Raw genomic sequence first — 13,183 nt, 5'->3', positions numbered from 1 at the left:
TTAAGGAGGATACACAAAAGCATACAAAGCATGCAACATGTTTGTAAAGTAGCAGCCATTTTAGTTGATTGGCCACAGCTGGGGCACGGGATAAAAATAAGTTTGGCTGCTTTTGACAGCTTTTTATATTGAAGGCAATTTCTAAGTTTGTCCACTAAAAATGTTCCCTCTCTTTGTTTTGTTGCAGGGGAAGGGGCTTGTGAGGACATTCTGGCTTTTGGGAGAAGACCAATGAAAATGTTATGTTTTCAGTAATTTGATTTGGTCCGTCTCTCAGGAGTAAAGATCAAATCTTTAAAAATAAAAAAAATCTGATATACAGTTGATGTCGGAAGTTTACGTACACTTAGGTTGGAGTCATTAAAACTCGTTATTCAACCACTCCACAAATGTCTTGTTAACAAACTGTAGTTTTGGCAAGTCGGTTAGGACATCTACTTTGTGCATGACACAAGTCATTTTTCCAACAAATATTCACAAACAGATTATTTCACTTATAATTCACTGTATCACAATTCCAGTGGGTCAGAAGTTTACATACACTAAGTTGACTGTGCCTTTAACCTGTTGGATCTCTAGGGGCGCTATTTCATTTTTGGATAAAAAACGTTCCCGTTTTAAGCGCGATATTTTGTCACGAAAAGATGCTCGACTATGCATATTCTTGACAGTTTTTGAAAGAAAACACTCTGAAGTTTCAGTATCTGCAAAGATATTGTCTCTAAGTGCCCCGGAACTCAAAAAAGTTCGCGTTTTGAGGACTGAATTTTCGTTTTTTTTTTGGTAGCCAAATGTGATGTAGAAAACGGAGCTATTTCGAATTCACAAAGAATCTTTTTTGGAAAAACTGAGCATCTGCTATCTAACTGAGAGTCTCCTCATTGAAAACATCCGAAGTTCTTCAAAGGTAAATGATTTTATTTGAAGGCTTTTATGTTTTTGTTGAAATCTTGCGTGCTGGATGCTAATGCTAATGCTAACGCTAAATGCTACGCTAGCTAGCCACTTTTACACAAATGATTGTTTTCCTATGGTTGAGAAGCATATTTTGAAAATCTGAGATGACAGTGTTGTTTACAAAAGGCTAAGCTTGAGAGATGGCATATTTATTTCATTTCATTTGCGATTTTCATGAATAGTTAACGTTGCGTTATGATAATGAGCTTAGGTCTGTAAATAGAATCCCGGATCCGGGTTTGGTAGACACAACAGGTTTTAAACAGCTTGTAAAATTCCAGAAAATTATGTCATGGCTTTAGAAGCTTCTGATAGGCCAATTTGAGTCAATTGGAGGTGTACCTGTGGATGTATTTCAAGGCCTACCTTCAAACTCAGTGCCTCTGCTTGACATCATGGGAAAATCAAAGAAATCAGCCAATACCTCAGAAAAAAATTGTAGACCTCCACAAGTCTGGTTCATCCTTAGGAGCAATTTCCAAACGCCTGAAGGTACCACGTTCATCTGTACAAACAATAGTACGCAAGTATAAACACCATGGGACCAAGCAGCCGTCATACCGCTCAGGAAGGAGACGCGTTCTGCCTCCTAGATATGAACGTACTTTGGTGCGAAAAGTGCAAGTCAATCCCAGAACAACAGAAAAGGACCTTGTGAAGATGCTGGAGGTAACAGGTACAAAAGTATCTATTTCCTCAGTAATACAAGTCCTATATCGACATAACCTGAAAGGCCGCTCAGCAACGAAGAAGCCACTGCTCCAAAACCTCCATAAAAAAGCCAGACTCTGGTTTGCAACTGCACATGGGGACAAAGATTGCACTTTTTGGAGAAATGTCCTCTGGTCTGATGAAACAAAATTAGAACTGTTTGGCCATAATGAGCATCATCATGCTTGGAGAAAAAAGAGGGAGGCTTGCAAGCCGAAGAACACCATCCGAACCGTGAATCACGGGGGTGGCAGCATCATGTTTTGGGGGTGCTTTGCTGCAGGAGGGACTGGTGCACTTCACAAAATAAATGGCACAATGACGAAGGAAAATTATGTGGATATATTGAAGCAACATCTCCAGACATCAGTCAGGAAGTTAAAGGTTGGTCGCAAATGGGTCTTCCAAATGGACAATGACCCCATGCATACTTCCAAAGTTGTGGAAAAATGGCATAAGGACAACAAAGTCAAGGTTTTGGATTGGCCATCACAAAGCCCTGACCTCAATCCTATAGAAAATATGTGGGTAGAACTGAAAAAGCATGTGTGAGCAAGGAGGCCTACAAACCTGACTCAGTTACACCAGCTCTGTCAGGAGGAAAGGGCCAAAATTCACCCAACTTCTTGTGGGAAGCTGGTGGAAGGCTACCTGAAACGTTTGACCCAAGTTAAGCAATTTAAAGGGAATGCTACCAAATACCAATTGAGTGTATGCAAACTTCTGACCCACTGGGAATGTGATGAAAGAAATAAAAGCTGAAATAAATCATTCTCTCTTCTATTATTCTGACATTTCACATTCTTAAAATAAAATGGTGAACCTAATTTTAACTCAGATTAAATGTCAGGAATTGTGAAAAACTGAGTTTAAATGTATTTGGCTAAGGTGTATGTAAACATCCGACTTCAACTGTGTTTGTATGTACTGCAGCTTATTTCATTACATTTTTTTGTGGTTGCAATCTGTAGTTTGAGTGCAATGTCAAGGATCACTGAGCAAATGCTTATTCTTTGAAAAACAGATGTAATATCAACGCTATCACCGTTCCGACTCTTGGATGTTGTGTAATGTACAGCATTTTCTCTATCTTTATGTTTTTTGTATGGCTTCTTATTTATTGGTTCACATTTAAAGAGCCAGCTCTATTCACTAGAGTTGTTATATATTTCAACATTATTTTATATACAGTATATCTTTTTCAAATCTTATGTAATCACAAAAAAAAAAAATATATATATATATATATATATATATATATATTGTTTCACAAATGATTGATGTGTGAGACTCTAGTAGAGTGGAACATATCTGTCATGTTATGTGATCCACTACATTTCTCACAACATTTCTTTGTTAAGAACCAATTTGGATAGATTACGCAACTAATGAAGCTCTTTTATTGAGCAGTGATAATGGTAATTTGACTCTGTACCAGAGAGATAAGCTAGTTCAGCTTAGTTCACTTCCTAAACGGGTGCAGCCTGTGTCAGCACATTTTAATGGAAAACATTGTTTATCATTGTTTTGACTCAGTGGCAGATCGTTTAGGAGAGATCAATCGTTAGGACTAAATTAGACTTGACAATAACAGGCCATTCAGGCCATTGACCGACAGCACACACACAGACACACACACGCACACTCACTCCCCTACTCTTCTATCAAGTACCTACCTAGGACCAGCTTGATCATTAGGGCCACCGCTAAAAGCTCTGGAGAGTGCAGTCTCTTAATTATCGCCTTGAAATGGCTTTGAAGATTGGATCTTAATGTTGCTTCAAATTACAGTTGTTGAAATGAACTTCTTTTGATGCAACATTCTTCTCTCTTGGCCTTTGCTGCTGGTTTCTATGCGGCAAAACAAAATAAAGGACTTTGGTCCTGTCCCATGTTATTTTGGTTTCTGTCAACGGGGTTTCATCTGACCATGCATCACCTTTCAAGACTCGTGATTTCCCAGGAAAAGAGTAACTGACAACAAAATGAATCAATTTATTAAAGAAGATCAAGGAGAAATTTAAACTGATCAGCCAGGAGGTTTTGAGCTTGCCAATAGTTAGAGAGTGCATACAGGGAAAACAACAATTAGAAATGGCATGCACTGTTCAGTTGTACACTAGATTTGGCTTGCGTTTTGGATAGCAGCCGGATGCTACATTGAATACTATGGCAAGTTAAGATCATGAAAGCTACTATGTGAAGTCCATAGACCATTTCTAAAGGGAAAATGACTCATATACTTTTACTTCCTGGTCCTCCTTCCTGTGATTGCCTTCCCTGAAATGGGCCGCTTTCCAAATGGCACCCTATTACCTCAGCCTATAAATTGTAAGCACTATGTAAGGAATCAAAAGTAGTGCACTATATAGGGAATATAGTGCCGTTTGGAACACAGACATAGTCCTACTGATGCAACTAAACTCCTAAGTCAGCGTTTCCAAAACTCGGTCCTGGGTACCCCAAGGGGTGCACCTTTTAGTGAGGGAGGAGGGACAAAAGAGAGACAGATAAAGGTTAAAACCCTTACAAAAATGACTCATAACAGATGGCTTTAAAGGTTGCTCTGCATGCTTGAAGATTGTCCATTGAAAAGGTGATCCTAGTGTGTCATAGTTTAAGGTTCTTTTATTGATCTAAAATGCCAGGCTTTGTATTTCTTAAAGCACTACTTTCACCCTCAGTGTGACTATTTAAAGGTGGCCCACTTGGACAGTTTTCTTTCTTGTCTACTGTTATGGTCTAGTCTGGTCAGGTCTCAAACCTTTATTAAGCAGTTCCCCAAAATATTTTTGATAAATGTTTTATTTAACATGAACCTTTAGTAAACATTTACCCCCCTTTAATGTGTGTTTTTTGATGTGTGTTCTTCAGAATATATACAGTATGTTAATAGGGAACATTATTGCACCAGCTATTGTTGTTTAGAGACGAGGACCAGTCTTCTGCTATCCTTGATTCAATACAGGTTTTTAGTCTGTGGAGTTGACATTTCATACGCATTAGGTGTCGGGTGGTACAGTACATCTAGTGTCCTTCCGAAATGACACATTATTCCCTACATATCCATAGGGCCCTGGTCAAAAGTAGTGCACCATGTAGTGAATAGGGTGCCATTTGGGACACAGCCCTAATAAAACTATTAATAATAAGTACATGGAAGACCTTTAGCAGTTAGGAAATGTGTCACATTTTGTATGATTGGATATTATGGAAGTGTATCAAAGGAACTTAGTCTGAATGCAGCACTGTATTAAAAGATTACGTTTTAATACACACAAATGTCTTATTTGAAAGCATCCCGACTTCATTAAAGGAACGCAGATGAGGATGAATTGATCCCTAATATACAAACTCATGAATATTGAATTGGTCTCCATAGCAATAGCAGTGAAATAGGATATGAAAGTATAATTATGCACAGGGCTGAGATGGGTTTGACAAGCCTCACAAGACTCGTATGAAGTTGGTGCAGCCTCTTCTGCCAACTTTTGTCTGTAGCGTCCGAGCGGTTTGGGCTACACACTAATATGACCCCCCTGTCGGAGTCAGTCTGAGATGCTCACAAACATGATGGTGTTCTCCACAACCCTCACATGACTCGTCTGAAGGTCCCAATACCAGTAAAAAAAAATATGAAAGCATGTATGGAGATAGTTTAGTGCCTAAAATAATGAGATAAATAATCTTTATATTTCTCATATCTCTCAGATATAGGACAGACACTCCAGAACAAACTTCATTTCGATTTTTGGGGGGAATTATCTGTTGTTCCATGTAGTTGTCGTGATGTGATTAATGTGACAATGGCTATTTTATCAAATCAATGAACTATGTTTAATTATTACATGATTCAATTAATAATGTAACAATTAACTCATTAGTAACTTGGGGCACCACCGAAAAAGTTTGTTTAATGTGTTACCGTTTCTCGAATTAACTCAAGAATATATCGATGCCATCCATACTTATTTCCCTCATTAAAATGTAAATCAATTTATAACATTTTAGACATGCATTTTTCTGGATTTTTTTGTGTTATTCTGTCTCTCACTGTTCAAATAAACCTACCATTAAAATGATAGACGGATCATTTCTTTGCCAGTGGGCAAACGTACAAAATCAGCAGGAGATCAAATACTTTTTCCCCCTCACTGTACATGTGGAAGCTATGCTCATGAAAAATGAACATGAAATACCACTCATTCGAAAAGAAATGCAACACACATTTACTCTTGTATTCCTTTGTCATCTCTCTGTTGAAACCACTCGTCGGTCTATGGTGAGTAGTTCGATGTAAGTCTCTGGTTGTCCACCAGAGGTCACAATATTCTCAGTTGTAGTAGTTCATTACACTAGATCCTTCAAAGGTACACACGCGGTAAACAGCTGCAGACTGAAGGTTCCGATGTAGTCTTTATCTTCTTCGCTCGAAAGTTTGAGTTTTATCATTTTCTGGTCTGGTAGTTTTAAACCATTTGAACGTATTCAGCTCACACTGCACATATACTGGTCTTGATGTTTTAAACAATTTTAACGTGTAGCCACCACTCCACACTTTCTGGTCTAGTAGTTTTAAACCATTTCAACGTGTAGCCACCGCTCCATGCTTTCTGTTCTAATGAAAATTTCATTAGCAGTCATTTTATGTACTCACCTTGAAAGGCGGTTCCATCACGTTGTCACAATGCCTCAAGTGGGCGTGGTCACTGACTGGGCAAAAGCTTACATGAAAAACAATTATGCTCTAGAAGGCTAAAATCATATTTAATGTTCACACAAATAGTTTAATATTTAATCACATAAGTTTTACAACATTTAGATGTAAATCAGATATCTGGGACGTATACAGTTAGAGTAGAGTAGAGTTAGTTATTTAGTTATACCGTCATGATATCACAAAACAAACTTTTGACAGGATTTATTGTTTGGAATGGTTGGTGGGGATATAGACGTTTGGATTTGAAAACTAATGCTCCCATGTCCAATCTTTTGAGGTTTGAGATTTTGGCAATAGTCTCTCTCTACACACAAAGGATTTTTGACTTATCCATACTGCAGTGCAAGAGAGAGAAAGTTTACGACCGGTCGTTGATGTCAAAGAACCGGCCCCACTCCCCCTCTTCCTCTCTGGTGGGAGAGTGAGAGGGAGGGGGCTATCTTTGATCCTCACCCAGGAGCGAGAGTCATGACATAGTGAATCTGTTATTCAATGTGTTTCTATTGGCGAATAACAGAAATGCCAAATTACATTTTTCATCCAATAATTTTTTTATATATATATTTTTGATACCTTAATTCAAATTCAAATATCTAAATTATCCTTGGTATGACAGTCTTAAAACAATTCCATGTGTTAGTCTGGGTCACAGTGCCCTGGCCCTGCCCAGAGTAACAGTCAGAGACAATTAGACCTGGATTCAAATTGTACTTGTTTTCTTTCATGAGAGTTTGATTGAAAGTCCCTTCCCATCCTGCACTCTAGACAGTTTCAATCAAATATTCAAAGTGTTTAGAAGAAAACAGATACTATTTGATCGCAGGTCGAGCGAGCCATCCGACTCCACTGTAAGCCATCAATCTCTTGTGGCAGACAACTGATAGCCCCACATTTAGAGGTACTTTTGGGGCAGTTTTTGGGGGATAAGGGTTGAGAGGATTTTGTAATTGGCCGTGAGTGTTTTTTCTGGGACTCACAGAAACAATTAGGTGCCATTGTTGTGAGAAAGGACCCATCTTGAGGGACACAAATAAACAATAGAGCATACAAGTATTTTAGCCAAAGCAAGATAAGGTTACTTGAGCATGGTTTACTCCACCGACTTGCCTCTGTTACATCAGTTGCACATTGACAACATTAAAACATATTCTGCCCCACCATAACCCTCATGCTGCCTCTTCCTATAATAGTATGCGTGATCATGTTCTCGATTAAACAGCCAGGCCAATTAAACCCCCTTGAGTGAGCATAACAAATCGCCCAAGAATCCAACCACGTCCTTCCTTTTCAAAAGCAACAGATGTGCCCGCCGACCGTCGCTCCTCTCTTCCTCACCTTTCCTCTCCTCTCCGCTGCGGAGGGAAACACTCACATTACACATATGAATGACTGGTCTGAAAAAACACTAGTTGGGCAAGCGAACAAGGCCTTTCATCCCTGCTTAATTAAAAAACTCCCAGCATGGTTAATTAATTCAAATACATCCGCCATGCTACACTTGAGACAGAAAGTGGTCCCCATCCCTGGCTGAGCTAGAGAACCCAGGTATGTAGAATAGGGGTGGGGAAATTGGCTCCACTTTAATGCATTACTGGGGAGATGAAAGAAGAGCGTGAGAGCCAGGCTGCGTACCAAAGGCACCCTATTCCCTAAAGAGTGCACTGCTTTTGACCCGGGCCGTAGTCAAAGGGAGTGCACTATATAGATATTAGGGTGCTATTTGGAACACAGCCCTTGTCTAGTGGTTGGAGGACAGCGGGGATGGTAGGTACCTATCAGATGCTCAGGTAGTCACCCACTATGCACTTATGCTCATGTAACAGGGTGGTTTGGAACCACACTCAAGTGAAGAGTAACCTTGCCTGAGACCTGAAGACTTGCATTGGCTCCCAGAGTTAATGCCTTGGCTTTATCTCTGCGGGCTAATATAGTCTTGTGGGTAGTAGTCTTGCACAGTATGTGAGTCGTTCCTATCCTCTGGTAGAATCAAGCTGATAGAGTCATGGATGTAGCAAAGGTGTCTTTAACAGAGGGATGAAAGTGAGAGACAAGTGTCAGTATTAGCATCACAATGCCCAACCCTGCCTTTCCCCGAGACCACCTCCCTTTTTGTTACCCATCCACCCTTTTGTGTATGATGACAGGGGACTGTCTTAGTTTACCTTGATTAGTGCCTTTCATTAGAGCGATACACACCTCCGCATCTCCTCATCCCTTCATCATGATGAGAGATGAGAGATAAGAAAGGAACCAGGCTCGTTGTCCTGTGATGTGAAATGAGGACGGACGACCAATCGTCTCAATCACAGGTGAGTACTATCGTTCCTTAATGTGCTTTCACGCTTTTCCTGTTTTCTTAAAAAAGGTGTTTGTGCCAGGCATTCTTTTGTAGATAAAACATTTTCAAATCAAGTGTTGGATGAATTGGAATTCGTCTCTATTGACTACAGATGGTATCTTGAATAATTTGACTCAATTATGAGTGCGGATGAAAATTAGCCGGCTGGTTAAATCCGACAAATTCAAATACATTTGGATGAATGTGCAAAGTTACAGTTCACAGCTTTATCATAAGTTTGATAACAATATCACTAGTTCTTTAGTAAACACATTTTCACATTGGTTAAACCATGTCACATTGGTTAGACATGTTGTGTTATGTGTGCTTTGCCATTGTCTTGCTTAGGTTCATTGTCATTTTCTCACTGTGGCATAACATGCCGTTTTTGAGCAGTGACAATATTATTTTCTACATTGTAAATTCAGTCCAGTCCCAGTTTATATCGGTATCAGTTTCCACATTTCCACAATTAAATACACAATCCACAGCCATACATGTAAATTGACCCCTGGTGAACATCTAGCATTTTTAATCTGTGATAAATCTGTCAGCACTGAAAGTAATACAACTCATATAAACCGGCCAGGAGTCAAATTAGGATTCATTTGAATGAATAATTTGCAATTATTACTAAACTCACATGCTACCCTTCTGACAAAGATATCAAGTGATACTCTCAAAATGATAAATGATGGATTTACAGTAATGATAAATATACTGCTAGACAATTTGGAACAACCCCTCACTTCCAATAGAAAGTGAAGTGAATCTGCTTACTTTAGATAATGCCATAGGAGTGCTCGTACAAAAATAACATGACTCAAAAGTGCAATAGGCTAACTCCACTCCAAGGTCTTTTTCACAAGGCACAAAACAGAAGAAACTCGGCTGAAATGGAAAGATACGTCTTCCCGTTGCACAATCTTTTGAAATGCTGCACCCCAATGAACAATCCCAACATACAATCCCTCTGCTTTTGAATGTGTGGATAGATTAAAAGGGATGAGAAGGAAACGATAAGTGTCAGTCATTAGTAATGATTAGATAAGAGGTAGAAGCTAAACAAATAGAGGACATCCAAAATCGATTAGAGTGGGGAGCTATGTGCTGTCCACTCAAATGGATTTTAATGAGCTTCATGCTATTATGGGTTTTATATAGACTAACTGTGTTGCACTCCTCTGGTCATGGAAAGTAAATGTTTAATGTTGGTGGTTGTTAGCAACGTTGCATCAAATCCTCTCTGCAGTGATTCTCAAATGATGCAGATATATGGACACAACACTCGATAGACAGGAAGACCAGCCTGATCGCCACAGATAGACAGCGATTTTGGAGTCTGGAAAGGTCTTGAGAACATCGATATAGGCCTTCTTCGGCACTCCAAAAAAATAAAAACATTACCCAGCACCGGGCGCCAACTCGTGGTGTTCGTGAGCCGAAGAGCGATGCTTAGAGCACTGTACCGCCGCAGTTCACAATGCTCTAGCAAGCCGCGAGAATACTTGAAACTTGAAAGTAATAGTCCTAACCTTTTAACCACTCAGAATGAATACCTACTGTAAACTTAACTCGTTGAGTTGTTTAGAATCAAGACAAATCTAAGTTTATTGGTCACGTGCACAGATTTGCAGAGGTTATCGCAGGTGAAGTGAAATGCTTGGGTTTCTCGCTCCAACAGACAGTTCAGTAATAAAATAAAACATTTAAAAAACTATACACATAACCCCCCCCAAAACAAGAAAGATATATCAGATTGAGTAGTGTAAGAGTGCAGAATATATATATATATATATATACAGTGCCTTGCGAAAGTATTCGGCCCCCTTGAACTTTGCGACCTTTTGCCACATTTCAGGCTTCAAACATAAAGATATAAAACTCTATTTTTTTGTGAAGAATCAACAACAAGTGGGACACAGTCTTGAAGTGGAACGACATTTATTGGATATTTCAAACTTTTTTAACAAATCAAAAACTGAAAAATTGGGCGTGCAAAATTATTCAGCCCCCTTAAGTTAATACTTTGTAGCGCCACCTTTTGCTGCGTTTACAGCTGTAAGTCGCTTGGGGTATGTCTCTATCAGTTTTGCACATCGAGAGACTGACATTTTTTCTCATTCCTCCTTGCAAAACAGCTCGAGCTCAGTGAGGTTGGATGGAGAGCATTTGTGAACAGCAGTTTTCAGTTCTTTCCACAGATTCTCGATTGGATTCAGGTCTGGACTTTGACTTGGCCATTCTAACACCTGGATATGTTTATTTTTGAACCATTCCATTGTAGATTTTGCTTTATGTTTTGGATCATTGTCTTGTTGGAAGACAAATCTCCGTCCCAGTCTCAGGTCTTTTGCAGACTCCATCAGGTTTTCTTCCAGAATGGTCCTGTATTTGGCTCCATCCATCTTCCCATCAATTTTAACCATCTTCCTTGTCCCTGCTGAAGAAAAGCAGGCCCAAACCATGATGCTGCCACCACCATGTTTGACAGTGGGGATGGTGTGTTCAGCTGTGTTGCTTTTACGCCAAACATAACGTTTTGCATTGTTGCCAAAAAGTTCAATTTTGGTTTCATCTGACCAGAGCACCTTCTTCCACATGTTTGGTGTGTCTCCCAGGTGGCTTGTGGCAAACTTTAAACTACACTTTTTATGGATATCTTTAAGAAATGGCTTTCTTCTTGCCACTCTTCCATAAAGGCCAGATTTGTGCAATATACGACTGATTGTTGTCCTATGGACAGAGTCTCCCACCTCAGCTGTAGATCTCTGCAGTTCATCCAGAGTGATCTTGGCTGCATCTCTGATCAGTCTTCTCCTTGTATGAGCTGAAAGTTTAGAGGGACAGCCAGGTCTTGGTAGATTTGCAGTGGTCTGATACTCCTTCCATTTCAATATAATCGCTTGCACAGTGCTCCTTGGGATGTTTAAAGCTTGGGAAATCTTTTTGTATCCAAATCCGGCTTTAAACTTCTTCACAACAGTATCTCGAACCTGCCTGGTGTGTTCCTTGTTCTTCATGATGCTCTCTGCGCTTTTAACGGACCTCTGAGACTATCACAGTGCAGGTGCATTTATACGGAGACTTGATTACACACAGGTGGATTGTATTTATCATCATTAGTCATTTACGTCAACATTGGATCATTCAGAGATCCTCACTGAACTTCTGGAGAGAGTTTGCTGCACTGAAAGTAAAGGGGCTGAATAATTTTGCACGCCCAATTTTTCAGTTTTTGATTTGTTAAAAAAGTTTGAAATATCCAATAAATGTCGTTCCACTTCATGATTGTGTCCCACTTGTTGTTGATTCTTCACAAAAAAATAAAGTTTTATATCTTTATGTTTGAAGCCTGAAATGTGGCAAAAGTTCGCAAAGTTCAAGGGGGCCGAATACTTTCGCAAGGCACTGTATATATATTTGTTTGTGTATATGTATATAATGGTGTGTTTAGACAGTATGGACAGTATTTGAATAGAAAAGGTGTACAGCAGTAGTTATATAGGATGAGCCATGACTAGAATACAGTATAAACATGATTAAGGTGACCAGTGTTCAATGACTCAGTTTCTGTTCTTATCCTGTAACCACACAAAATGAACGAGTCAAAAATAGATGTTCATCCATATTACATCGAAAGTATGAGATCCTGTTGAGGAAGACAGGCTCTCCCTCTCTCACACACACATTCTTCCAACCTCACAGAAAGACACGCACAAACACCCACACACATTCCCTGCTCCTGTGTTCTGATGTGTTCTGCCCTCCTCTCTTGACCACTCAGTAGTGGGCGCCGTGTTCTGTCTGTCTGTGTCTGTTCACACGCCCCCTTCTTAGAAGACTAGAAGCAACAAGCAACCCTATGTGCATTGGGTAGAGTTACTATTTTAGCTTGTACTCATACTGTGTGTTGAAGGTGTTTGTGTGTGGGGTGGTGTGTGTGTGTGTGCACACTGTGTGGAGTCTGTCTGTCTGTGAAGTTGGGAGAACATAACATATTTCTGTAATCACATCGACCGAGATCCATCGTGGCCCTTGATCTATTGAACCAATGTCCAAAACTCCCAAAACCCATCATGCACTGGAAAGAGCCAACACATCGAGTTTAGTGGAGATTATTTTCAGAGAAGCCTAGTTGATTTGACCCACTGATTTACTGATTGAGTTAAAACTTTCTGTAAATGTGGAGTCTGCGACAATCCAAATCGAACTGCTTGTCCCATTAATTGTCCCACAGACATTCTCTGTCTGCATAGTAAATGGCACCCTATACTCTTTATAGTGGTGTGGGGCCCTAGTAAAATGTGTGCACTATATAGGGAATATGTTGATATTTGAGACAAGACATTCTGTGTCAGGCCGAGAACTTTGATTAGATTCTGTTTCGATATAAGTAGGTTATGTGGAGTTGCTTGTTTTTAAGTATAAATAAGGAAAGGTGAGAACTATCTGAT

The 13,183-nt window shown here is 39.6% G+C and overlaps 1 protein-coding gene across 1 annotated transcript in view; it reads left to right on the top strand.

Annotated features, from left to right (window-relative positions):
* The window catches only part of LOC139419670 (atrial natriuretic peptide receptor 1), a 30,771-nt gene extending 30,430 nt beyond the window's left edge, over positions 1-341 (top strand). Inside the window, exon 27 of the mRNA XM_071169657.1 lies at positions 188-341. Coding sequence (XP_071025758.1) covers positions 188-235 — 48 coding nt within the window. The 3' untranslated portion in view covers positions 236-341. The remainder of the gene's footprint in view (positions 1-187) is intronic.
* The last annotated feature ends 12,842 nt before the right edge of the window (positions 342-13,183 follow it).

This window comes from Oncorhynchus clarkii, chromosome 10 (assembly GCF_045791955.1).
Source record: "Oncorhynchus clarkii lewisi isolate Uvic-CL-2024 chromosome 10, UVic_Ocla_1.0, whole genome shotgun sequence".
NCBI classification, from domain to species: Eukaryota; Metazoa; Chordata; class Actinopteri; order Salmoniformes; family Salmonidae; genus Oncorhynchus; species Oncorhynchus clarkii.
This window is presented reverse-complemented; position numbering and strand designations above follow the sequence as displayed.